The sequence below is a fragment of the Lepus europaeus genome, chromosome 4 (genome assembly GCF_033115175.1).
Source record: "Lepus europaeus isolate LE1 chromosome 4, mLepTim1.pri, whole genome shotgun sequence".
NCBI lineage: Eukaryota > Metazoa > Chordata > Mammalia > Lagomorpha > Leporidae > Lepus > Lepus europaeus.
The window spans coordinates 834,707-860,857 of record NC_084830.1 but is presented as its reverse complement, the minus strand read 5'-3'; the positions used below and the strand labels follow the sequence as shown (position 1 = coordinate 860,857).

Sequence of the window (26,151 nt, the reverse complement as noted above, 5' to 3'; positions counted from 1 at the left end):
CCGCCCGCCCGCCCGCTCAGCACAGCTCGGCTCGGCCCGCCCGCTCGTCCGCCCGCCGCCGGAACCACCGCCGCCGCCGCTGCTGCCCGCCGACTGCCCCGCCGTCGCGCGGCCCGCCGGGAAGCCGAGTCCCGCCCTCGCCGCCCGAACTACAACCCCCAGAAGGCACCGCGCCGCCTCCGAGGACCTCGCGCACAGCCTGTCGGGAAGCCGGCTCCAGCCCGAACGCGGAGGCCCCGGGGAGCCCGGAGCCACGCAGCGCCCCGCCCCGCCCCCCAGGCCTTCCGCGAGCCCCCGCCGCTGCCCCCAGGGCCACAGCACGGCTAGACCGACGCGCGCCCACTCCCGGCCGCCCCCCTCCTCCTCAGCCCCAGGCCCCCTGCGCCCACCCCGTGTGGCTGCAGACCCTCGGCCGGCGTGGCTCCCTGCACGCACGTCCGCACGCGCGCGCACCAGCGCCGGCCCCCGGAACGATGCGGGACACAGGCACGTGGAGAGCCAGCAGCTCCTGCTCCTTTATCCACACTACAGACGGGGCGGGCAGCGCCCCCGGCCCGGGGACACGACTGTCACAGAAAACCCAGACAGGGAGGCAGAGCGAGTCCGGGGAGGGGCCGCGGTCAGGCCGAGAGGTCGCTGTTGTCGAAGCGCTCCTGGTCGTACACCTCGGCCACCACCTTGCGGCCGGCGAACCAGCGGCCGTTGAGGGCCTGGATGGCCTTGTGAGTCTCGGAGGCCACGGAGAACTCCACGAAGATCTTGACGATGATCTCCGCGTCGTCCTCCTCGCCCTGCTTCTCCTGGTAGATGATCACGCGGTTGACGGCCCCGAACTTGCCGCACTCCTCCGTCACCTCCCCCTCCAGGTCGTCGTCGATGTCCTTGGGGTCCACCATGTTCCGCAGAACCATCACCGTGGACTGTGGGGGGCAGAGCGCTGAGCTGTGGGGGGCCAGCCCCGCCCTCGGGCCCGCGCCCCGCCCTCGCCCGGCCGCCCCCGCGCCCACCTCCTGCTTGCGCAGCAGCTTCTGCATCACCATGTGCCGGGCGCTGCTGCCAGAGATGCTCATGTGCTCCTGCTCGCTCAGCATCTCGGGCCGCTCGGACTCGGGGAACAGCTCCTCCTCCTCCTTCTCCTTCTTGGGCTCCAGGAGCCCCAGGGTGGGAGGGCTGGCCAGGATCGGGTTCACCACCCCCACGGAGGGGATGGTGACAGGAATGGGAGGACGCGCCGGGGTCACACCTGCAGCAAAACCAGCCGGGTCCAGCAGTCACCCCTCCCCCAGAGCGCGCGCCAGCCAGGGCCGCGGGAGGGGAGCCCTGCCCCGAGCCGACGCACCTGTGATGACTCCAGGCGCCTGTGCAGCCATGACAGCCTGTGGCAAAGCCCCCAGGGGCTGGGCCAGCGTCAGGGCTGGGGACACCAGTCCAGGTGTTGCCAAGGTACCCAGCACTGCCGCTCCAGCCACGGCTTCCTGCAACCCAAAAGGCCACCACACTCAGCCCTGTCACCTCCACGCAGCACCCCTACAGGCCAGACCCGAAGCAGCTGCGTGCGGTGGGGGCACTGCCCCGCCCGGGTCCCCGCAGGTCCCTACCTGAGCTGTGATCTTGGCCGTGGCTGCAGCCGCGGCCACAGCAGCAGCAGGAGGGAGACCTCCAGGTGTGGCAGGTGTCAGCAGGGGCATGGGGGGGGTGACGGCCTTGCCCACCCGCAAGTACTGGCCGCCCAGATCAAAGAGGTTCATGGAGGACACGGCGTCCTGGGACGACTGCGCCTTCTCGTACTCTGCAGGGCAGGGGCGCCGTGAGGGGGCGGCCTCGGCCCAGGGCGGCCGCCCCGCCCCCGCCGCCGCCCCAGCTCACCAATGAAGCCGTAGCCCTTGTGCTTGCCCGTGGTGGGGTCCCGGGCCAGCGTGCAGGACTTGATCTTGCCGAAGGCCTCAAACACGCTCTTGATGTCGTCGTCCGACAGGTCCTGGTGCACCGAGGCCACGTAGATGCGGTTGAAGGCGCGCGCCTCCTCAGCCAGCTGGTCGATGATGGGCTGGGCCTGCCCGATGTTGCTGGGCCTGCCCACCTGGGGAGAGGGGCAGGGTCAGCCCGCTGACCGGGAGCGGGGGCTGCTCTGCTCCCATGGGGGCCCGGCCCCTGCCCTCACCTTGATGTTCCTGCCCCCGAGCATCACTGAGTTCATCTGCTCCAAGGCCAGCTGTGCGGCTTCGGGGACCTCGTACTCCACAAAGGCAAAGCCCTGGGCACAGGGGACACGCGTGAGGCTCGGGGCCCGGGGACGGCGGTGGGCGGGGGCGGGCTGAGCTTGTCACCTTGTGCTTCATGGTGACAGAGTCCCAGGACATGTCGATGCTCTTGATGGGGCCAAACGGGGCGAAGGCCTGGCGAATCGTGTCCTCCCCCAGCTCGTAGTAGATGGAGCCCACGTAGACCCGACACATGATGGCCAGCGCCCGCTGCCGCTGAGCCGCCATCTGCAGCAGGACAGGGGAGACAGCCACCGGCTGGTCAGGGGTGCAGGAGGCCTGGCGGCCCACTCCCCTCCTGGCCCACCCCCCGGCACTACTGTGGGGAGGGCTGCCCACACGACAGCGAGGTGCAGGCTCGGCCCCTGTAGTCAGGGCGAGGGGGTCAGGAGGACCCCACCCCCAGGAAGGAAGAGCAGGCCCAGCGGTGGCCATGGTGCCTCCCAGCTCGCCCACCCCAGCAGACGGCAGGTGGGTGGGGACGGGGCTGTGCGCCCTCCCACCCAGCCCACCCTCCAGTCTGGGGGCCAGGGAGCCCAGGCTGAGCTGGGAGGGCCTCCCGCTGCCCCGGCCAAGCAGGCAGAGGAGGAGTGCGAGGTGGCGGGACCCACTGTCTGGAGGGCAGAAGACAAGACAGGGCAGCGCTGCCCAGAAGAGGCCTGGGGGAGGTCAGAGGTCAGAGGCCCGGACAGGGGCTCCCTGGAGAGACAGGAGGGGCAGCAGCCTGTGCGGGGCTGACTCTGGGAGGGCCTCGATGCTCTACACGCACACTCCCTCCCCCCCACAGGAAAGAGCCGCCTACAGCCCGTGCGACAGCCACGGGAGCCGGCCACAGCAAGGCTGCTGGCGTGGCCCCTGGGAGCAGCATGGACAGCAGGCCCCAACGGAAAAGCCCTGGGATCTCTGTTGCTGGGGAGGACACAGGCCTGTGGCTGTGAGCTGGGCTGTGCCGAGGGACCTCCCACCTCACGTGGGCGTGCCAGGCAGGGGCGCCAGAGGCAGCGGGCTGCAAACCAGAGGTCAGGGCAGCCAGAGCCCGCCCCGTCCAGCAGCAAGCTCCCTCTCACCCTCACAAAGGGGCCAGTGGGGCCAGAGGTCGGCCAGCGCCTCCCCTCCCTCAGATGGGGCCTTCCCTCAAACTAGGAAGTCCCTGAAAACGGGGCTGCTGCCCTCTGACCGGGCCTCAGGCTCCTGCTCGGACCAAGGACCTGACGGTGCAGCCACGCCCCTCCCAGCGGACTCCCGGTCTCCCCTCAGGTCAGAGCCGCCCAAGACAGGGTCTCATCTCCTCTTCCCTGTGGGGTTCCCCAGCCATGGAGGGCACGCTGCTGTCTCCTGCCACGCCTCCCCCACCTGGGCTCTCAGAGAGGCCTCGCAGAGAGCCCTGCACACAGCCCAGGGTCGGGACCAAGCTGCACCCTTGCCCTCCCTCGAGGGGGGCCTGGCCGCCGCCTCAGCCTCCGAGAAAAGGAGGGGGCGTCTCCTTCCCCATTCCCCCCGCAGGCCTGGCCACGGCCTCTGCCTCCTCCTCCCCCCGGCCTCGTGGCCTCTGCGCCTCGTTGAGAGCCAGGCCCTAGGCTCCAGTCCCCGGCCTCTGCCCTTCCCTCACTCGCTTGCTGGGGCCCCCCCAACTCCGCCCTCCATCCGTCCTCCCTCCATGATGGGGCCATGGGTTAGGACCCCTCTCTCCTCAGGGGCCTGACCCCAACCCAAGAGCCCGGGCAGCCTGGATACTGACGGAGCTGGCGGCACGGTGGACGGGCCTGGCGCCGGCAGCTGCCCTCCGCTCCGCAGTTACCTGGCCGGTTAGTTTTAAGGCGGGCCCTCAGAGCAGACGGAGGCCTCCCCTGGGGGCGGTCCCGGGGTGGGCGCCCACACACTGGCCCGCCGCGCCTGGCGCTCTGCTGCGCTCGTCCTGAGCTGGCGGGCAGGGCCGGCTAGGGCGCAAGGTCCCCAGCGCGCGGGCCGCACTGCCCCCCCTAGCCTGACTAAGGACAGAGCCCCGGCAGAAGTGAGCAAGTCTATTGACCGATTGCAAAGGTGAGAGAGGATCTCCAAAGCCCATTGTCACTGCTGCCATCTGAAAGACAGTAAACACAGAGTTCAGTCTGTTGGAGCCGAGCAGGCCCGCTCTCGTCAGCACCTCACGCAGGCGGCCGCAGGCCCAGTCCCCCTGCCTGGGAGGCCCACCTGCCTTCCCATGCTGCCGCCGCCTAGCTGGCCGCCGGCGCCTGCCCACGGGGGCGTCCGGGCCCCGGAGCCCTGCCCGCAGCCTCGCCGGAGGAGAGGGACGCACGGATAGCAGTGAACAGCCGGGCTTCCCGGCAGCGTGCGCGTCTGAGGGCGGGGTGGGGGTGGGAGGCACGAGGCCCAGGAACCCGCTGGCCTCTGACTGCGAAGCCTCTGGCCGTACGCTTAGGGCAGGGTCCGGGAGGCACCCCCAGACCGTCCCTTGGTCCCGGGCCCTAGCCCCGGTAGTCTGGACTCGCTGCAGGGGTGGGAGCCTGACCGCCTGATCCAAGGCTGCAGGGGCAGGAGGGTGCACAGCCCGCACGCCACCACCGCAGCGGTGCAGCCTGAGGGGAGCACTGGGGAGCCCCCGGCGACAGGGAGGGGCCGTGGAGGGGACAGGAGGAGCTACAGAGGAGGACCCCGAGGGTCCCGAGAGTCCTTGCGCATGTGAGAACCGTTCACACCTTCTGGGGAGGAGGAAGAGAGCGAAGAGGAGGCGGCATGGGCGGCGGGGTGCGGGCGGGGCGCGCTCACCTGCAGGTTGGTGAGCTGCTGCTGCTGGTGGGCGATGGTCTGCTTCACCAGCACGCTCTTGATGCTCTGCTCCATGGCGTACTTCTTGGCCTGCGGGAGACAGCGGTGAGGAGCACTGGGGGCCCGGCCCGCGGGGAGGGCCGGCCCCGCCCGCCCCGGCAGAGCCCCCCCAGGAAGACACACGCTCACCTTCTGGAGGGCCTCCTGCTGCTCGGGCGTCAGGGGAGGCAGCCCCAGCTTGGCGGCTGTGCTCTGCCCGTTCTCCATCTTGATGGCTTCTGTGCCCTGGAGGGCGGGGACTGGTTCAGCAGCAGCCTGAGGCTCCTCACGGCCCCCACCCCTCCAGGGCCAGGCCCAGCACCTGCTGTCCCCTGCCTGGCGGGGATGCGGGTCTCCCCCAGGGGTTCCAGGCCAACCCAGGACCAGGGTGGGTCCAGGCAGCAGGAGTAGGAGAGGGGGAGCCCCTTGCTGCCAGTCCCCCTGCCCCCGGGGAAAGGGGTCAGGCTCTGAACATCCCAGAACTGCTGGCTCCCGGGCTGCCTGGCACCCAGGCTTCTCAGCCTTGTCAGACTCCCCGAAATGGACATGAACTTGGCTTCCAAGGCCAACCGAGGAACAGTGCAGGCAAAGTGCTCCCCATCCCAGCCCCTCCCTCTGCCCCAAGAGCCCCAGAGGTGCCAAGCACCTGCACAGGCCATGCCTGCCACTGGGAGGCACCAGGAGCAGGGTGGACACTGCCCGGGGACAGGGCGGCTGGGCTGGGCTGCAGACCCCAGTGGAAGCCATGAGCATCGTGTTTCCCGGCCCTTGGCAAGGGAAGACCGTGGGCGTCCAGCAGGGTCATGGTGAAGCGCGCACAGGGAGCACAGGGCACGTCTGCCTGTCCACAGCTCCAAACCACAGACTCCACAGGGGGAGGGTCCACAGGAGGGACGGGGGCGAGTGCAAAGCAGGGATCCAGGCTGGGCTGCCCGACCCAGACCCCCAGAACCCCATCCTGGTGGGCCCCAAGGCCTATCAGAGGTCGGCTCCAGTCTGGTTCACACTGGCCTGTCCTGGCCGCTCTCCCAGCTGGCCCCAAGCCCATGCCTCCTTAGTGGGAGAGGGCAGAGCAGGCTGTCACCATGGTAATCAATGCCAGCCCTCTCGGCCCCCTAGAAACTCCTCAATCTCCTCTTTGTCTTGATAAACAAAAGGCCCTTCTCCCACCAACCAATGGCCGGCTGGGGGAAAGGCTGCATACCACACCCCCAGCGCCTTGGGGGCGGGAGAGCCTAGCTCCAAGGGGCCACCTCAAGAGGCTGCTGGGGCCTTCGGGATGGGGACGCACAAAGAACCAATCACCCAGCTGCAGGGCCGAGCTCTGCTCCCAAGGCCCACCTGCACCCACCCTGGAGCGCGAGGGGCCCAGGCGGGGGGTGGGGCGTGTCGTCCCAGCCAGACCTGTCCTTTCTCTGGTACCCTATCTTGTGTTCCTTTTGTAAACTCACAAAGCGCTACAATGAGGCTTGCGCTTCTCACTCGCATTCTACACCTTCCACACAGCAAGACAGCCCTGCTGGCCAGTCCCAGGGGCCCCCCCCAGCCAGACCACTGAGCCGGCAGAAGCAGGCTGGAGCTGGGCAGGACCAGGGCAGCAAGGCTCAGGACACGGCCCACAGTCCCACAGGCAGATGGCAAAGCCGCGCCCCCGGGGCTCCTGACCCACTCCCCACCTCGGCTCTCTGGTTTAGGGTGTGCAGGGTGTGTAGGCCGGCCAGCCGGCAGGCAGACGGGTGGGCCCCAGGGAGAGGACACTCAAGGTCAGTACCTGCGGAGGTTTCCATTTGTCTCCCGCTGCCACCACTGCCGCCGCCGCCGGCTCGGACCCCCCTGCTTGCTGGCCATTGACCTGCTGCAGGCAGGAAGGACACGTTGTCATGGACGGTCACACGGCCCCACCCAGCCCAGCCCCCTCCTCTGCCCACACTAATGGCTGAGCTCCCCGTGGACGAAGGAGGCCAGGCGGGGACATAGGAAGAGATCAGCTCTGGGCCGATCCCTGAGCTAACCTCAGCACTACCTCCACCCCACACTGCCCACTCCTCACACCCACAGCAGCCCAGGCCCTGGCCCAAGCGGCATCTGGGACAGGCCTGCGCTGGCAGCGACGAGGAAGACGGGAACAGCGTGCGCTCCCACCCCCGTCTCCGGGCAGCGGCAGGTGCCCAGCTGTCTCCCCCACGCCCTCCCCAGGCGGCAGGGCTGGACTACAGCTCGGCATCAGTCCCGCTGCTTCCACAGGTTCTGGCCAGGCTCAGGCCTGAGCTGAAGAGACCCCCCCCCAACAGCGCAAGGCCTCCCTCTCCGCAGCCACACTGCCGAGGGCTGCCTAAGTCCCCGGAGTGCAGCTCCCGCCAGGCCCAGGCAGCACAGAGCAGCGGCGTGCGGGAGGCTCGGCAGGACAGCACAGCGTGGTGTTCTCACCCACTCTCAGCTGCCACCCTTGCAGCTGACTTGGCACGGGCTGCACTGGGGGACCCAGCCTGCCTGGGACGGCCATGGACCCTGGGACGGAGCGAGCCGGGCGCTGCGCCTGGCACTGTTCTGAATGCTGCCGGCAAGGGGGTGCTACAGGAGCCATCAGCCCCATGGATGCCTGGGAACAGCCCCGAGAGAGAGGGCCTCCCCAGAGCGGGGACGCAGGCTCAACGCCCACGGAAGACATGGTTTCAGGGAAGTGACCGTGAGGCACCGTCCTGTCCCGCCTTCCTGCCCTCCAAACGCACGGCCCAGGACACCCACGACAGAAGGAGTCCTCTCGGCCCCGGTGAGCAGGGCGTGGGCTAACCGCTCCCTCAGAGTGGTCATCATCACAGCCACAACGCGTCAGTACTGGGCAGGGGCCCCTCCGAGACGCAGGGCAGCCCGGGGACTGGTGTCCAGGCCTCAGGCTCCGGCTGCCTGACTGAGCGCCTCACCCCCGGGGCTCACAGAAACTGGAGCTAAGTGAGCGCAGCGGCAGGCGTTTGGAGTACTGGCTAAGACACCCACGTCCAGGGGTCCGTGTTGTGGCACAGCGGGTTAAAGCAGCGGCCTGCAGTGCCGGCGGCGCCACTACCCACCCAGCTCTCAGCTGTGGCCTGGGAAAGTAACGGAAGATGGCCCAGGTGCCTGGGCCCCTGCACCCACGTGGGAGACCCTGAAGACGCTCCTGGCTTCGAATCAGCCCAGCTCTGGCTGCTGTGGCCATTTGGGGAGTGACCCAGCAAATGGAAGACCTCTCTCTCTCTCCGTAACCCTGTTTTTAAAATAAATACAATAAATCTTGGGCGGGGGGGAGACCTCTACACCCCATCCCAGAGTGCCCGGACTGGACTCTGGGCCCTGGCTCCCAGTTCCAGCTTCCTGCTAACACAGACGGCCTGAGAGGCGTCCCGGGCAGGTACAGCAGTCAGCCCGTCCCCTCCACGGGCGACCTGGGATTCAGCCCCAGCGTTCAGCTCCGCCTTGGTGCGGCCCAGGCTGTTCCGGGCACTTGAGGAAGGATCAAAGGAGAAGAGCTCTGTCTGTCTGCCCCGCAAATAAAAACAAAAGGTTTATTTTGGTAGAAAAAATCCTGAAATCCATGCATAGGGTTTTCCTGATACGCATTTTCATAAATATTAAAAAAATAAAAAACCTCGTACAAAGGATTTCAGAAATTTTCTGTACCAAAACACCTTACCTTTTAATTTGAACTTCACTTTCAAGCAATTTCTTGAGGTGCCCACCCCTCAGGCAGTGCGTCCTGCGCAAACCCTCGGATCGGCAATGTGGAGCCCTCAGAGTTGGACCCCAGGGCGCAGGCTGCCTCCCCGTCCTGTGCCAGAGCGCCCACGGCCAGCTCTGCACACACAGCAGCAGGAACACCTCTCTCAGGAGCCCCCTGGCCAATTGCTGGCAGACAAAGCCGGTTGCACCTAAGCTGACTGCCCAGGCTAACGAACCCCAAGAAGGGGGGACAGCCATGGACAGGAAGCACGTGGCCCCGCGCCAGGCCACAGCCGGGGGCTCTCCTCTGGGAGGCACCAAGCGGGCTGGGTCTCCCAAGTCTCCAAGAAGAGAGGATAAAATTGTGCCCAAGAAGGAACCCAAGGTCAACGGCCCCAACTGGAAACAGGTCAGGCAGTCAGACCAGCAAAGCTCAGAGCAGGGAGCCAAGGACACAGCTGCCAGGGACCCTGCCCGCTGGGAGGGGCTGCAGGTGCCGGGGACCCTGCCCGCTGGGAGGGGACTGGGTGCAGGTGCCAGGGACCCTGTCCGCTGGGAGGGGGCTGCAGGTGCCGGGGACCCTGCCCGCTGGGAGGGGACTGGGTGCAGGTGCCGGGGACCCTGCCCGCTGGGAGGGGACTGGGTGCAGGTGCCAGGGACCCTGTCCGCTGGGAGGGGGCTGCAGGTGCCGGGGACCCTGCCCGCTGGGAGGGGGCTGCAGGTGCCGGGGACCCTGCCCTCTGGGAGGGGACTGGGTGCAGGTGCCAGGGACCCTGCCCGCTGGGAGGGGACTGGGTGCAGGTGCCAGGGACCCTGTCCGCTGGGAGGGGGCTGCAGGTGCCAGGGACCCTGCCCCGCTGGCAGGGGGCTGCAGGTGCCAGGGACCCTGCCCGCTGGGAGGGGACTGGGTGCAGGTGCCAGGGACCCTGCCCGCTGTGAGAGGACTGGGTGCAGGTGCCAGGGACCCTGCCCGCTGGGAGGGGACTGGGTGCAGGTGCCAGGGACCCTGCCCGTTGCGAGAGGACTGGGTGCAGGTGCCGGGGACCCTGCCCGCTGGGAGGGGACTGGGTGCAGGTGCCAGGGACCCTGCCCCGTTGGGAGGGGGCTGGGTGCAGGTGCCGGGGACCCTGCCCGCTGGGAGGGGACTGGGTGCAGGTGCCAGGGACCCTGCCCCGTTGGGAGGGGGCTGGGTGCAGGTGCCAGGGACCCTGCCCCGTTGCGAGGGGGCTGGGTGCAGGTGCCAGGGACCCTGCCCGCTGGGAGGGGCTGCAGGTGCCGGGGACCCTGCCTGCTGGGAGGGGGCTGCAGGTGCCGGGGACCCTGCCCGCTGGGAGGGGGCTGCAGGTGCCGGGGACACTGCCCCGCTGGGAGGGGCTGCAGGTGCCGGGGACCCTGCCCGCTGGGAGGGGACTGGGTGCAGGTGCCAGGGACCCTGCCCCGTTGCGAGGGGGCTGGGTGCAGGTGCCAGGGACCCTGCCCGCTGGGAGGGGACTGGGTGCAGGTGCCGGGACCCTGCTCACTGGGAGGGGGCTGCAGCACCATGCCGGAAGCGCACCCAAAGAGGACGCTTTCTGCAACCCCCTGCATTGGCCCCAAGACCAGCGCCAGGCAAACCCGCCCCCCGGCGGCACGCTCCCTCAGCAGGAGCCCAGTGCAATGTGGGCATTTAAAAAAAAATTTAATTTATGTGTTTGAAAGTTAAAATTAGGCCGGCGCCGCGGCTCAATAGGCTAATCCTCCGCCTTGCGTCGCCAGCACACCGGGTTCTAGCCCCGGTCAGGGCACCAGATTCTATCCTGGCTGCCCCTCTTCCAGGCCAGCTCTCTGCTGTGGCCAGGGAGTGCAGTGGAGGATTCCCGAAGCCGGCGCAGAGCTGGCCCGCCCGAGCCTTGACAGCCGACCACAGCCCAGGCGGGGCGGGGCGCCCCCCGACGGCAGCGCCGGGCCCCGGGGCGCCCCCCGCTCGGGCTTCCCGCTCACAGCGCAAGCTCCCGCGGGGCGGGGCGGGCCGGGGCGAGCGGGCGGACGGCAGGGGCTGCGGCGCAGACGGCGCTGCGAGCGGAGGCAGCCCCCGGGCGCGGCGGCCGGGACAAAGCGAGGGCGCCCACGGCACGTCCGCCCGCCCGCGCGGGGCGACAGCTCCGCCGCCCCCAGGCGCGCGGACGCCCGCCCCCCGCCGGCGCGCCCCGGGTCCCCGCCCCGTCCGGAGGCCGGAAGCCGCCGGCCGCGGCCGGAAGCGGTGGCCGCGGCCCGGCCGCCGGCGCGCGCCTGCCCCGCCCCCGCCCCGCACGACTCTAGGCCGCGGGGGCCCCTGGGAGGGCCGTGAGGCCCGCCGCACCCCGGCAGGCCGTCCGCGCCCGGGCCGAGCCGGCGACCTGCTCCCGCCGACCGAGGGCCGCCTGCCCTCTCGCGGGCTCACTTACGAGAGCTATGGTCGCCGTCGCCATCTTGCGTCCGTCGCGGCCGCCGCGCGCGCCACACGGTGCTGCTGCCTCCGCAGTCTCGCGCGATCTGGGCGCCGGCGCGCGGCGCTCTCGCGATAACAGAGCCCTGAGCGACCGACGTGGAAGGAGAGGGACCGCGCTTCCGGGGCGGGGCGAGAGAGGCGACGCCCCCTGGAGGGGGCGGGGCCCAGGCGGGAGCGCGCGAGGCGGGGCCTGGGCCGGGAGCGCGCGCCGGGGCGGGGGCGCGCGGCCGTGGCCCCTCTCGGCCTCTGGCCGCTGGGCCGTTTCCCTTCTGGCCGCGGGCGTGTCCACACGGCCTCTCGGAGCAGGCTCACGGGACAGAGGCTCGGATTTGGGGACGTGTTTGCGCCGCTGTCCTGCTTCCCAGGGACCCCCAGAGTGGCCATGCCTTTTACAGCGTCCCCTGCCCCTCGCTGGGGGAGAAGACCCCTCCGGCCGGCCGCCCCCACCCCCCGACATCCCGAAATGGAAGGAAACGCTTTGTTGAAAAGAGCCGGGAGGGCCCCGCGGTGGGCGCCGTGCCCGGGCCCACACCGGTCAGTGTGAGGGTTGTGCAGCAGGGGTCCCGGACAAGGCAGGTCTTCCTGGCATCCAGCTCCTGCCAGCGCGTGGCCGGTTGAGCTCCCAGAGAGGGCGGCCCTGAACCCCGGCTCCACAGCCAGGCCCCCTATACCCTGCACCCAGCCCCACAGCCAGGCCCCCTGCACCCTGCACCCGGCCCCACAGCCAGGCCCCATGCACCCTGCACCCAGCCCACAGCCAGGCCCCTGCACCCTGCACCCTGCCCCACAGCCAGGCACCCTGCACCCAGCCCCACAGCCAGGCCCCTGCCCCCTGCACCCGGCCCCACAGCCAGGCCCCCTATACCCTGCACCCAGCCCCACAGCCAGGCCCCCTGCACCCTGCACCCGGCCCCACAGCCAGGCCCCCTGCACCCTGCACCCGGCCCCACAGCCAGGCACCCTGCACCCGGCCCCACAGCCAGGCCCCTGCCCCCTGCACCCAGCCCCACAGCCAGGCCCCTGCACCCTGCACCCAGCCCACAGCCAGGCCCCCTATACCCTGCACCCTGCACCCAGCCCACAGCCAGGCCCCCTGCACCCTGCACCCAGCCCCACAGCCAGGCCCCCTATACCCTGCACCCAGCCCACAGCCAGGCCCCTGCACCCTGCACCCAGCCCCACAGCCAGGCCCCTGCACCCGGCTCCACAGCCAGGCCCCTGCACCCTGCACCCAGCCCCATAATCAGGCCCCTGCACCCTGCACCCAGCCCCACAGCCAGGCCCCTGCACCCTGCACCCAGCCCCAGCCCCACAGCCAGGCCTCTGACCGAGCGATCTGGACTGCTCGGAGGAGCAGGATCCTCTGCCCAGCTCCCAGCTGGAGAGAGGAGGCTGGGTCACATGGTCGTCTGCACTCTGAGGCCTTCCACAGTGACTACACCAGTGTGCATCCCCACCAGCCGTGGACTAGGGGACCTTTCTCCCCACATCCTGGCCAGCATCTGTGTGTTCGTTTCTGTAGAAGCCATTCTGGGGTGAGGTGAACCCCTACTGTGGTTCTGATTGGCATTTCCCTGATGGCCAGTGATCCTGAGCGTTTTATCAGGTATCTGTTGGCCTAACAGGTTAAAGATCTGCCTGCAGCACCAGCATCGCATATAGACGCTGGTTTGAGTCCTGGCTGCTCCTCTTCCAATCCAGCTCCCTGCTATGGGAATGCAGTAGAAGATGGCCCAGGTCCTTGGGCCCCTGCACCCATGTGGGAGACCCAGAAGAAGCTCCTGGCTCCTGGCTTTGGATTGGCGCAGCTCCGGCTGTTGTGGCCATTTGAGGAGTGAACCAGAGGTTGGGAGACCTCTCTCTGTAACTCTCTTTCAAATAAATAAAATAAATCTTACAAAAAAAAGAAAAAGGAAAAATTCCTATCCAAGTCCTTTTGTTAGGTAGGAAGTCAGATATGAGCTTACGGGTGTGTGACACAAAGGCCTGAAGAGAAGACATCTATGTCCAGCATATGCTGCATCTCAGAGTCATCAGGGGCAGCCCAGTGTCCCCATCCTGCCCTGCCCTGCCCCCTTCTACCCGATAACCTGCCAGGTGGGGGTCCCCGCCCCTTCTGCCTGACAAATCCTCCACAATCTCCCAGGTGCAGCCCAGTATCTGCATCTCAAACACCCAGCTCCAGCTCCAGATCCCCATTCTCTAGGGGGTCCTGCTCACCCTTCCTCTGAACCCAGGATGGGCCAGCTAGGCTTCCTCCTGTCTGATACCTTCAGGGGAAAACTCAGATAGGAGCGTCTTAATACTTACATCCATAAAATCCTTTGTCTCAGGAGGAGATGTGTGAAGAGAGACCCATCTCCTTAAAAACCCCCGGCCTAAATGTAGACCGGGCACTGTCTCCCAGGTCCTGTCTGGAGAGGTGCCCCTCCGTCCTTGCGGATGTCCCTGCCCTAATAAACCTTGCTACTTTACCTCCCTCTACTCTGTCTCACGCCGGAATTCTTTCTTGCGTGAAGACAAGAACCCTGCCATTTCTCCGGTAACACTTTGCCCATTTTTAAAAAAAGATTTATTTATATACTTGAAAGGAGTTACACACAGAGAGAAAGAGAGGGAGAGAGGAAGAGAGAGAGGTCTTTCATCCTCTGGTTCACTCCCCAGATGGCCTCAACGGCTGGAGCTGTGCTGATCCGAAGCCAGGAGCCACCTCTGAGTCCCACACAGGTGCAGGGCCCAAGCACTTGGGCCAGCTTCCTGCCAGCTTCCACTGCTTTCCAGGCCACAGCAGAGAGCGGGATCAGAAGTGGAGCAGCTGGGACTCGAGCCAGCACCCATATGGGAAGCCGGCGCTGCAGGCGGCGGCTTTACCCGCTACGCCACAGCACCGGCCCCCTTTGCCCATTTCTTAAGTTGATTGTTGTTGTTAATCCTATCAGTTGCAGAGTTTGCAGATAATTTCTCCAATTCTGTCCGTTTTTGTTTTTGTTTTTCCAGTTTCTGAGCGGAAGCTCCTTGGCTTGACATAATCCTGTCAGCGGAGAATGGCAGGGTTCTTGTCTTCGCCAAGAAAGAATTCCGGCGTGAGACAGAGTAGAGGGAGGCAAAACAGCAAGGTTTATCAGGGCAGGGGCATCCGCAAGGACGGAGGGGCACCTCTCCAGACAGGACCCGGGAGACAGTGCCGTCGCTCGGACAGGGGTGGGGGGGAGCGGGGTTCCATGGTTGAGTGGGGAGTACACCTGGGCAGGCAGGCGGGCGGCTCAGCAGAGAGGCAGAGGGCTGAGCGCGCAGTCTGGCTGAGGTGCAGGATGGGGAGGGGTGGGGGTGGGGGGTGGTAAGGAGATGGGTCTGTCTTCACACATCTCCTCCTGAGACAAAGGATTTTATGGATGTAAGTATTAAGACACTCCTATCTGAGTTTTCCCCTGAAGGTGTCAGACAGGAGGAAGCCTAGCTGGCTCCATCCTGGGTTCAGAGGAAGGGTGAGCAGGACCCCCTAGAGAATGGGGATCCGGAGCTGGAGCTGGGTGTTTGAGATGCAGACACTGGGCTGCATCTGGGAGATTGTGGAGGATTTGTCAGGCAGAAGGGGCGGGGACCCCCACCTGGCGGGTTATCGGGTAGAAGGGGCAGGGCAGTATGGGAACACTGGGCTGCCCCTGAAACATTATCAGGACGACTCTGAGATGCAGCACATGCTGGACATGGATGTCTTCTCTTCAGGCCTTTATGTCACACACACGTAAGCTCCTAACTGACTTCCTACCTAACAATCCCATTTGTCAATTTTGGCTTTGTCTGTGCCTCTGGGGTGTTTCCCGAGAACCCTGCCTCTAGCAAAGTCTTGCGGGCTTCCCCAGTGTTCCCCGGTCATCTGATGGTGGGGGTTGTAGATTTAGACCTCTGAGCTTGCTGAGTGGGTTTTTGTGTGAGGCGGAAGGTGGGGTCAGGCTTCATGTGTCTGCTTGTGGAGATCGGTCTCCCCAGCACGGTTTGTGGAAGAGACCGGCAACCGCCCTCCTGGGAATCTACCCGGAGAAATGGAATCAGCATATGAAAGAGACCTGAGTCCCCACGCCCACTGCAGCTCAGCTCACCCGGAAGTCTGCCAGCTGATGGCTGGATAAGGAAGTCAGGAGTGCCACTCAGGTAAAAAAAGAAGAAGAAGTAACCCTGCCTTTGCAAGGAAATGGCTGCGACTGGAAGTGAAATACGCCAGGCCCAGGAGGACAGACGCTGTGTGTTTCCCCATCTGTGGTAACTAACAGAGCCTGACATGCAATGTGTCGGAGAGAAACGGACATTCTGAGACTCCATGATTGTTTGCAGCCCTTGTCTCGACTGGTGAGGAACAGGGCTTTTGTCTCCATATCACTTGTTGAACTCTACTGAGTGTAGGGTTAACCTTATGAGTATAAAGCAAACTGAATACGGATCTTGGTAAAAATTCAGAGTGGGAATGGGAGAGGGAGGAGGAGGAAGGGTGGGAGCTGGGTGGGATGGAGGGTGGGGTGGGGATGTCACTATGTTCCTGGACCTGTATATAGGAAATACAAGAAACTCCTACACCTTAGGTAAATTTTTTAAAAAGATTTATTTATTTATTTGAAAGTCAGAGTTACACAGAGAGAGGAGAGGCAGAGAGAGAGAGAGAGAGAGGGAGAGAGAGAGAGAGAGAGAGAGATCTTCCATCCTCTGGTTCACTTCCCAATTGGCTGCAATGGCCGGAGTTGCGCCAATCCAAAGCCAGGAGCCAGGAGCTTCTTCCGGGTCTCCCATGTAGGTGCAGGGGCCCAAGGACTTGGGCCATCTTCTGCTGCTTTCCCAGGCCACAGCCGAGAGCTGGATTGGAAGTGGAGCAGCGGGGTCTCAACCAGCGCCCATATGGGATGCCGGCGCTTCAGGCCAGGGCGTTAACCCACTGTGCCACGGTGCCGGCCCCTACCTTATGTAAAATTAACAAAGCGGGGCCGGCACTGTGGCACAGAAGGTTAAGCGTCCATCTGCAGTGCCGGCATCCCATATGGGTGCCCATCCAAGTCCCACTGCTCCATCCCTGATCCAGCTCTCTGCTGTGGCCTGGGAAAGCAGTGGAAGATGGCCCAAGTGCTTGGGCCCCTGCACCTGTGTGGGAGACCTGGAGAAAGCTCCTGGCTCCAGATTTCTCTCTCTCTCTCTAACTCTGCCTTTCAAATAAATAAATAAATAAACCTTTACAAAAAAAAAAAAAGCAGAGCTGGTGTTCTCTGGAGTAGCCGCAGGCCGACCGGCCAAGAGGCCCCCCGCCACTGGGAACCCCAAGTCCAGGCAGCTGCACAGCCAGGGCCGCAGGGCTCGGAGGCAGCGGCAGTGCAGGTGGGACGAGGCCCCAGAGCCGCAGTGCAATGACCTTCAGCACGACGTGAACACCTCCACACACAGCTGGAATCTTCCGGAACACAGCAACCCCGGCTGGTCCTCCTCACCGGGCATCCACTCCAGCGCCACCCTCTGCTGGCCGTGGTGGGGCTGGTCACCTCCAGTGACCCTTACAGTAGCCGCTCGGTGGGCACCCGAGCCTGAATCCACAGGTGAGGAAGCACACGCGGCACCAGGCTCCAGCTGCCCGCAGACCCTGGGCAGCAGCAGTGACCGCCGCCCTGGACGCGGGAGGCTGCATTGCGTCTCAGCGCCTGCTCCAGCCCCGGGCACTGCAGCCATCTGGGCAGTGACCCAGCGGATGGAAGATCTCTCTCTCTGTCTCTCTCTCTCTCTCTAACCCTGCCTCTCAAATAAATAAATTAAAAAAAATTTTAAGTTCTACATTTCAGTAGTGTCCAGAAATAAGGGAAGTGGAGTCGACAAGGAAAGAATTCAGGAAAATCTTCTACAGCCATTCTGAGGTTCTGAGCAATGGACGAGGCGGGAAATCGGGACCCCCTAGGAGAGGAGCCCTGTGCAAAGGGTTGGGACGCGGAAGGAAACAGCACGGCACTCAGATCCCGGGGAAGACGTGGTCCCAACCAGCCACGCTGCCTGGCCGCTCGGCTGAGGGTCGAATGAGGCCAGCAGGCCGCCCTGACCAGCCAGGGCGTGCTTCCTGGGCACACCTGGAGGGAGTTCCTGCTCCAACAGAGGGCGAGGGCTGGCGGCCAGGGGACCCCCACGGCCAGGTCCACCACTTCAGGGCACCTGACCGCTGACTGGTGGACACAGGCGCTGACAAAGTCCAGGACGCCGAGTTCCCTGGAGGGACCTGTGGTGGAGGAGCCACCGCCGGAGCAGCTGGGACAGGGCCCGCCACCCCCTGCAGAGGACGCCGCCTGGGGACACAGGATACAGAAAAACCAGGCCGGTGTGGTGCCACAGGGAAGGCCACCACCTGCAGCGCCCGCACCCCATCTGAGCACCGGTTCGCGTCCCAGCTGCCCCACTTCGATGCTGCTCCCTGCTCATGGCCTGGGAAAGCAGTGCAAGATGGCCCAGGTCCCTGGGCCCCTGCACCCGTGGGAGACCCGAGGAAGCTCCTGGCTTCCACCTGGCCCAGCTCTGGTCATTGTAGCCATTTGGGGAGTGAACCAGTGGATGGAAGACCTCTCCCTCTGCCTTTCAAAAAATAAGTCAATCTTTTTAAGAGAAAGCAGCCAGGCAGCAGACTACCAGTGCGCTGTGGTTTTGAGGAAGGCGGGTTGCAAGTGCCTGAAGAAACGGTAAGAAGCTGAGCTGGGGGGGGGGCACATGATAAATGCAGGGGGCTGCGCGGTAAATGGCTGTGGGGGGCTGCGCGGTACACGGCTGTGGGGGGCTGCGCGGTAAATGGCTGTGGGGGGCTGCGCGGTACACGGCTGTGGGGGGCTGCGCGGTAAATGGCTGTGGGGGGCTGCGCGGTAAACGGCTATTTGCCTCAAGAACCGGTTCCGCTTCCAACACGGCACGTGTGTCACCCTGAGCAGACAAAACTGAAAATGCAACGCTCAGCAGAGGCGATGGCTCGGACGCTGGGAAAATTCCGTTTAATCACAGTGCGCTGTCGCGGGCTCGCTCAGCCGGGACCTGGGCCGTGTGCGTGCTGTGAGACCTGGCGGCCGTGTCGTGAGCAGTACTGGAATGTGTACACCGCGGGCACCGTAAGGCACGGAGACTCGAGACGTCTTTGTTCTCAGGGCTGGCCTTCATCTGGGGTCAGCCCCTAGCCCTCGGCTGACTGGGCACAAGGTGACCGACAGCGAGGACCGAGAGGGCCGTTGTCCTGGGCCCGGCACAGCCGCCGTGGGAGGCAGGAGCACCTCCCCGCGGCACAGGAGGGGGGGCTGGGGGCAGACTCAAGCTCCTGGCGCTGGCCTCGAGGGCGGGGGGAGGGCCGCCCCGCTTGTAGCCAGCAGGAAGCGCCCACCACGGCAGGGCCGTGAGCTCAACCCACCCCGGCTGTGGTGGTCAGCCCGGGTCAGCCCGCCCACCTACGGGTCAGTAGCAAAGGCTGCCGTCTCGGGCCAGTACATGCGGCCTCACGGCGGCACCGACAGGCACAGTGGTCAGCCTTCCTCGTGCAGTGGACAGGCCTGGGAAGCGATCCAGGCAGGCGTTGGGGAGGCGTCTCCGGGCCAGCACCGGACTGTGCGAGGCTGACCCAGCACTTGGGTGACATAGACCGGAGCCAGGCACCCTTTCCTGGCGGCTCCCGGCTGCCCAGGGAGGAGGGCATGAGCTCCGCCCGATGGCGGGGCTGCCGGGGCAGCAGGTGGTGGACTCTGGGTGGGTGTGGGCTGGAGGGGACCTAGGCTTCGGGCACTGAAGCTTGGACTCTGGGCTCTCCCCGCTGCTTCTCCCTCCAGGTCCGGCCCTGCCCACTGCCCAGCGCCCTGCCTGACACCTGCAGGGTTGGGAGGGGGGAGGGGTGTGCGTGTCCCGCCTTCCGCTGTGCAGGCCCAGTGCCCAGTCACGGGCCGGGTGTCCTCCCGAGGGCCTCCCGGCCAGAAGACCCGCGGACATAGCAGGGTGACCGTGGAGGCGCGAGGGGCCCCGCCACCCCCACCCCACCCGGGGCCCACAGGGCTGCCTTCGGCAGTGCCCACGGGGCGCGCGCCCAGGCCAGGGGCTCGGCCCTAGGCTCCGCGATGCTTGCGGAGCGTGCTCTCCAGGAAGGCGGCCAGCTTCGCCCGGTCATCCTGCGAGGGAGGGAGGCTTGGCGGGCACCCCGGCAGGCCCGCCCTGCGCCGCCCGCCCTGCGCCCGCCGCCCGCCCTGCGCACCTCGCGGACGAAGCCGTAGTGCACGAGCTCGGCGGCCAGGTCCTGGGCTTTGTCGGCTGCGGGACAGGCAGGGACCCCGGCGTGAGGTCGCGGCCGCGCCCGCCCGCCCGCCCGCCCGACGCCCCGGAGTCTCCGCGCAGCCTACTTGGGAGCAGGTCATAGGTCAGCTGCCGGTGCAGCCGGTCCTCCAGCACCAGGAGCAGCGTGAGCTGCGGGCGGGAGCTGCGGTCAGCGCGGCGGACTGGGGCCCCGCCCCCGCCGGCCCCTACCGTCAGGCCCCGCCCCTCGTCAGTCCCTCCCCTCCCAGGCTCCGCTCTTCCCATCAAGCTCCAGCCCTTCCCCAGGCCCCCCCTCCTCCCAGGCCTCGCCTCTGCCCCTTCCCTACCATCGGGCCTGACCCCTCACCACCCAGGCCCCGCCCCTCGCCGGCCCACCCCTCCCAGGCCTCTCCCTTACCATCGGGCTCCTCCCCCGGGCCCCGCCCCTCGCCCCCCGCCCCGCCCCTACCATCGGGGCTCCTCCCGTCAAGCGCCAGCCCCGCCCAGGCCCCGCCCAGGCCCCGCCCCCGCTCACATGCCAGCGCGCCTTGTCCTCGCTCCTCTCCAGGTTACACTGCATCTGGATCACCTGCAGGCGGGAGGCCGAACTCAGAGGCCAGCAGGACGGGCTGACGCTGCCGAGGGCCCAGAGGGGCGGCAGAGACCGGAAACGGGGCTGTTTGCCAGGGGAACGGGGCGCCCTTGCCCCTGCTCTCTGCCGGAGCCGATGCCGGTGCTGGCGGCGTGGGGGCGGGGCGGGTGGACAGTGGTGCTGTCAGCAGATGCCAGCGGCCCTGGCTGGTCCGAAAGCTGGGCGGAGGGAAAGGGAGGTGGCCGGGCCTCTGCAGCCCTGCGGGCGTGGCGGTGAAGGGGGGACAGAGGAGGCTGCTTGGAGCAAGGTGGGGGAAGGGTCTTCAGGGGTGCCTCCAAGGCTCCGCCTCCACGGGGGCTGGCCCTGGCCTGTGGCAGCCTGGGGACTGGGCTGCGGGGGCCCCAGGGAAAACGGGGTCACTGCAGCAGCGGGACTCACCTTTCTGGTCTCTGAGTCGAAGGGTTCTGGCGTTGGGGTCTTGGCCTTCTGGGCCTCCTCGGGCTGTGGGGCCAGCGCCCGGGGCAGCCCCAGGGGCCGAGCGGCCGCGAAGTTCATCAGCGGGTAGATCCCGTTCCTGGGGTACAGCGGGTGGTAGCTGGGGCTCGGGCCCGACGGCCACCTGCTCCCGGCCTCAAGCCAGCGCCCTCACCTGACATCTTCCAGGAATTTGTCCAGCTCCAAGAAGGACACCTCTGAGTACCTGGCACGCGGAGGGAGGTGCGTAAGCGGTGACCGTCCAGGGCTCTCCAGAGAGCCTCCCTGGCCGCCGCCGCTCACCGCCACTGCACGGGGGGCCGGGGGGGCCGGGGGACCTCCGCCAAGACGGCGTGCAGATCCAGCGCCTTGGTCTTGTCCTCCACCACGTTCTCCGGCATGAGGTCTGCGGGCCGCAGGATACACGGGCACGCTGAGCCCCCGGTCCTGGGGGACGCTGCCGCACCGGGACGCCAGGCCCGGCTGGCCGGCCACTCACACTGGTGCTGGATGAAGCAGTGGGCCGCCAGGAGCTTCAGTGAGTGCACCTCAAACAGCACCCGGTGGAACAGCAGGCTGTGGGCCGAGGGCCGGCGGGCGGGGTCCCGGGCCAGGCAGGACAGGATGAACTCCTGAGGGCGCGGGAGGAGGCCTCCTGAAACCCACACCCCAGGGTGCAGCCCCTCTCGCCTCAGAGTCCCAGCGGGAGCCCTGGGCGGGAATACCCCAGGGTGCGGCACCCCGAGGGCAGCCAGGCCAGCCTCTGACTCTGAACCGGAGGACACCGTGGGCAGTGACTGCTGTTCTCCGGGCACATAGGCGGGCCCTACCCACAGCCTGGCCCTGCTCGGGGTCAGCCTCAGGGGCTGCACGGACTGGGCCCCAGCGCCCCCCACAGCCACCCCAGCTCCCCAGGAGCCCCCGGGGCCGCAGAGCTAACCCTTGGCCTCCGACCCGAAGGCATGCACCCTACCTACACTTGCTTTGCCCACTCTGCCCCCATCACCCTGGAGCCCCGGGTCCAGAAGCTGGGAGGTCTCGGGGCTGGGCAGACGGCGTGAACGCTGCCGCTCCCTCTCTGGGCCAGCCTCGGGTCTGGGGGGCGGGGTGGGTCCAGTGCGCCGCGTGCCGAGGCTGTCTCTAGTGCCCTTGGCTTCGCAGCGCTGATCCCCTAGGGTCCTCGGCCCCGAACCCCGCCTGGGGCCCTAGCAAGGTCCTCCTTGCTGGTGGGCTTTGTGCAAGTGGCTGGGCACACCCCTCGGTGGCAGCCGCAGGCCCAGAGCCCGGGCAGGCTGCTCACCCGCATGTTGGGGTCGCTCAGGGAATGCCGGGCCCGAGCCACCGCTTCCTCGGTGACCCGGGCGTCCCCGTTGGCTTGGATCTCCAGCACAGCCATCTGGCGTGGAGAGGACAGCGGTGAGGTGGAGGCGGCCCGGCGCGGAGGGGCGGGGAGCCCAGGGCCAGTACCTCCAGCGCGCACATCCCGAAGGAGAAGATGTCCACGGCGGTGCCTTCGGCCACCTCTGGAAGGGAGACGCGAGGCTGGGCAGCCGGGCAGGGCCGGGCAGGGCCCGCGAGGCGCGCCACCGAGCCCCCAGGACCCACCTCCGTACTCCGGAGGGAAGAAGTGCAGGTTCCGAAGCTCCTCGCGCTCCGCCAGGACCGGGCTGCGGAGATCGTCCGGGAGGGCTGCGGGGGAGGGCGGGCGCTGAGCGGACCCAACCTGGCCGCAGCCAAGGCTACCCCGAGCCCCACGCACCGTTGGAGAAGATGCGGTACCACACTGCACCGGCACCGGCGGGGAGAGAGAGGCGTCAGCGCGAGGCCGCGGTGTCCACGGCCCCGCCCGGCCCTGCCCCCGCCGCCCCCGCACCGGAGCCGATCTTGACCAGGCCGTTGTGTTGGATGAAGATGGTGTCGCTGGTCAGGTTGCCGTGGATGATCGGGGGGCTGCAGGCGTGCAGGAAGCTGCGGGCGCGGGGCAGGGAGAGGCCGCGTGGTCAGGCGTGCGGCCCGGCCGGCGTGGGGCACGCGCGCGCAGGCGCAGGCTCACCTGAGCGCCGACAGGATCTGCGTGCACCAGCGCTTCCAGGCCTAGCGGCGACGCACGACGCCATCGGGTGGGCTGGGGGGCGGCCGGGCCTGCGCAGCCCGCCCCCCCCTCCCCCCCTGACCCCTGGCCCGCCCCTCCCCCATACCCGGGCGTTCATGGCCTTGTGATTCTTCTTGGTCTTTTTCAGGAACTGCTTGAGGCTGCCCGACGACACGTACTCGGTGATGAAGACCACCTGCGTGGCGGGCCGGCTCGCGGCGGGTTCCACGGCCCGCGCCTCGCCCGCACCCCACTGCACCCCACCGCGGCTCACCCGCGCGCGGGTCTCCGAGGCGTCCAGCCAGTAGCGGTGCAGCTTCACGATGTTAGGGTGGTCGACGAGCGCCAGCTGCTCGAACATGGTCAGGATCTTCTCCTGGGCAGGGGGCGCGGTCAGGAGCAGCGAGGCGCGGCCCGGGGCGCGGCGCGGCGGGGCCGGGTCTCACCTCGTGGGCCGCGAAGGCCTTCCTGTCGCCGAAGTGCAGCTCGTTCCACACCACCTCCACCCCCTCCTCCGCGTCCATGGCCAGGAACGTGCTCTGGATCCCGGGCATGTTCCCCTGGTTCACCTGGGCGGGGCAGCGCGCGCCGCGGGTGGGACCGGGCCCTGCGCGCGCCCGTCCCGCAGCCCTGCGCGCTCATGGGTGGGTCCCCCAGGAGCGGTGGGCCGCATGCCAGGGCCGGGTTCCGGGGACGCACGGTGGTCCAGGGAGAAGACCGGTCCTCGGAGGCCCGGGGCTTCTCTCCAGGGCGCGCGCGTCGGGCCCGCGGCGTCCGAGGCCGCCAGCGTCGCCCGCCTGCGCCCACCTGCTCCCGCCGCTTCTGCCAGCGGCCGCACGGGCTCTCCTCCAGGATCTCGCTCTCGTCCTCGCTCTCGTCCTCTCGCTCCCTCTCACGGCCCCTCCTCGGCGTCGGCTCCGGGGCCGCCATGGCTGGGCGGGCAGACACGGCCCTTCTCACGCCCCGGCCCCGCGTCCCGCGCCCCGGCCCCCGCCCAGCCCCGCGCCCGCCCCAGCCGAGCCGAGCCGAGCCGCCGCCGCCGCCTGAAGCCCCCACCCGCGCTCGGGAATCCGGAGACACGGGCGCGCGGCGGGCCGGGGGGAGGAGCCGGAGGGCAGCGCCCGCGCCCGGCCCACTCTGCGGCTCCGCCCCACCCAAGGCTGCCCCATCGCTGGCCGCTCCGTCAGAGCCTGGCCCCTAACCGCCCGAGGCCTCGTTCGGCTGCCCTGGGCCCCCGGGCGCTCCGGCTGTGGGCAGGAGAGACCCCAGCGCCAGCTTGAGCCTCCGAGGCCGGGGCTTCCCTGGGGCGCAGCGCGTCGGGAACCGCCCACGCCTGCCTTACAGCTCTGCTTCCCTACGCCGCCACGGCCATGTCCAGTGGGAGCACACTCCGCTGCGGTGGCGAGGCCCGGTGGTCCCCAGGCCTGCACCACATGGGAGACCCGGATGGAGCTCCTGGCTCCTGGTCTCTGCCTGACCCAGACCTGGCAGTTGTGGCCATTTGGGTTGTGAACCAGAGGATGGAAGTGTGTGTGTGTGTGTGTGTCCCTGTGTGTCACTCTGCCTTTCAGATAAAATGTCTTTAAAAAAAAGAAAAACTCGTCTCAACATGGCTCCCACCCCGCACCTGCCGACTCCCTCCCTGGGGGCTGAGGTGCCTGCTTCCTCTCCGGCTGAAACCAGCTGAGCTGCTGGGCTCCCCGAACCCTGGCGTCTGACCCTTTCCCACGTCCACTGCTGTCACCGTTCTGACCAGCCTGTGCCCCGCACCTCCCAAAGAACCGGCCCTGACCGGCTCCCAGGGATACCTCTCGGCGTGTCTGCGTTTCCCCCGGGCCTGGGGCCCTGCATTGAGAACCTGTCCCCGTAGAAGCCCTGGACACGAGGCCCGTGGAGCCTGCCCGGCTGGCCGCAGCCCAGGCCTCAGGGGACCAAGCCTCATCTGTCCGCACGGCCGTGCCGGATGGCACCTGTGGGGGCTCTCCTGCTCACTCTGCCCTGTGTCCCCGGCCACGGTGAGGTACCCCTTGGAGTGTAACGGCTCTGAGTTCTGAGAGTCGGCTGACTCGTGGAAGGCCAGGGTGGTCTGGGGCCTCCTGCTGGTCTCCTCTCTCCCAACCGGGAGGGCCGGGCCGTCAGTCCTGCCACCCCCACCCCCACTGCTCCTGCCTGCTCTCGGAGAGCCCACACCAGCCTCCCTGGGCCTCAGCAGCTGAGCCCCTGCTGGACTGCTCTGCCCATTGCAGGCTCAGCCAGACCCGAGGAGGCTGGCAGGTCCAGCCAGGGCACTGTGTGGCTGGCACAGGCCTGGTGGCTGAGGGTGCACTCCGGAGTTGGGTGCTTGTCACCGGAGACCTGGCCCACCCATCTCGCCAGGAGCCATGTCCTGGAGAGCAGAGGTACCTCCCCCCCACCCCGAGGTTGGGGGGAGGGTGTCGGTGTGCAGCTGTGTCTGGGGCTTTCCCTGCGGAGAGTGGTGCTCACCCTAAACAGAGAACGGAGCCCCGGAGGAGATCCGCCCTGCCCTTGGCAAGCTCCCGTGCCAGCCCAGACCCAGGCCTGTCCTGTGCCGGCAGTGCCGCTGGCACCCCACCCTTGCAGACAGAGGAGTGGGCACTGTGGTATGTGCGTGGGGTCCCGGGTGCCCTCTCCCGACTTCTCTGGCCGGGGGTGTGGGATTGCCAGGTTGCGTGAGACTCGCCGCTCTCAGAGGGGAGGACCGGGAGAAGGGCCTTGTGGGGGAGATCCCGGAGGGGCAGCGCTGGACAAAGGGCTGCCCATGCCGTGTGAGGGCCTCTCGAGCGGCAGGCTGACCTGGCGCCCAGCAGCAGGCTAGGAAACCACACGGACCAGCAAAAGCTGTGCAAATGGAACTGACCGTGAGACCACTGCCCCCAGAGGGCCCGGCACAGCTCCAGGCCTGGACCTGGCCAAGGCAGGTGCTGGCCACAACCCAGGGCCCCTCCTCTCAGCAGGGGGTTAGCAGGACCCAGAGTCGGACATTCTGTTGTTTGTAACATCCAAGGTAAACCCCAAATGACTCAGCATCCAGGACTGGAAGTCTGCCCAGGTCTGAGGGGAGCAGCCGGGGCAGTGCGAGCAGGAGGACATCAGAGCGGGCGGCGGTGGGGTCAAGGACGGTGGGGGGGCCCTCCATGAGCCTGCCTGTGCTGGGATCTGGAGGAGGTGGCTCCCTGCAGAGGGACCACTGGCCACGAGGGGACGCAGCCCGGACTTTGAGCTGCACAGTAAACCTGTTTTCTTTACCAAAGGCGACTGGTGGCAGTTAGAGAGCGTGGCCTAACACCATGGGCAGACAGACATTCTCAGAGCCACATGAAATGCCAGGAAAACACAGTGCTTGAAATAATAAAACCCACTGTCTCAGCAGCAAAGTGGGGGCCCCAGGGGCGTCGGGGAGGGGAAAAGCGACCCAGAGAGATGGCTCAGCTGGCAGGAGAGTGAGGGCCGTGGAGGCAGGCTCGGGGTTCCCAGCCGG

The 26,151-nt window shown here is 67.2% G+C and overlaps 2 protein-coding genes across 5 annotated transcripts; both read right to left on the bottom strand.

Annotated features, from left to right (window-relative positions):
• Positions 1–491: 491 nt before the first annotated feature.
• Positions 492–11,269, bottom strand: PUF60 (poly(U) binding splicing factor 60). Of its 4 annotated transcripts, none has more exons than XM_062187902.1 (12): positions 11,183–11,269; positions 6,838–6,921; positions 5,217–5,312; positions 5,028–5,117; positions 4,291–4,341; positions 2,328–2,489; positions 2,162–2,254; positions 1,867–2,080; positions 1,599–1,789; positions 1,340–1,475; positions 1,008–1,243; positions 492–920 (listed from the first exon to the last, which is right to left on the bottom strand). In XM_062187902.1, the coding sequence occupies exons 1-12, from the start codon at positions 11,204–11,206 to the stop codon at positions 621–623; spliced, it is 1,677 nt and encodes a 558-aa protein (XP_062043886.1). In that variant the 5' UTR covers positions 11,207–11,269; the 3' UTR covers positions 492–620. The 4 variants fall into 4 exon arrangements, with proteins under 4 accessions (XP_062043886.1, XP_062043887.1, XP_062043888.1 ...); XM_062187903.1 differs by having other exon boundaries at positions 6,838–6,918; positions 11,183–11,245; XM_062187904.1 differs by lacking the exon at positions 4,291–4,341.
• A 6,930-nt stretch (positions 11,270–18,199) lies between these two features.
• NRBP2 (nuclear receptor binding protein 2) lies at positions 18,200–23,649 on the bottom strand. Its single transcript, XM_062187900.1, has 18 exons — positions 23,460–23,649; positions 23,099–23,221; positions 22,927–23,028; positions 22,759–22,848; positions 22,614–22,654; positions 22,434–22,528; positions 22,320–22,343; positions 22,166–22,249; positions 22,028–22,083; positions 21,861–21,956; positions 21,060–21,192; positions 20,864–20,966; positions 20,736–20,786; positions 20,525–20,660; positions 20,030–20,083; positions 19,602–19,665; positions 19,457–19,512; positions 18,200–19,373 (listed from the first exon to the last, which is right to left on the bottom strand). Exons 1-18 carry the CDS (start codon positions 23,580–23,582, stop codon positions 19,311–19,313), a joined length of 1,494 nt encoding a protein of 497 aa, XP_062043884.1. The 5' UTR covers positions 23,583–23,649; the 3' UTR covers positions 18,200–19,310.
• Positions 23,650–26,151: the final 2,502 nt, after the last annotated feature.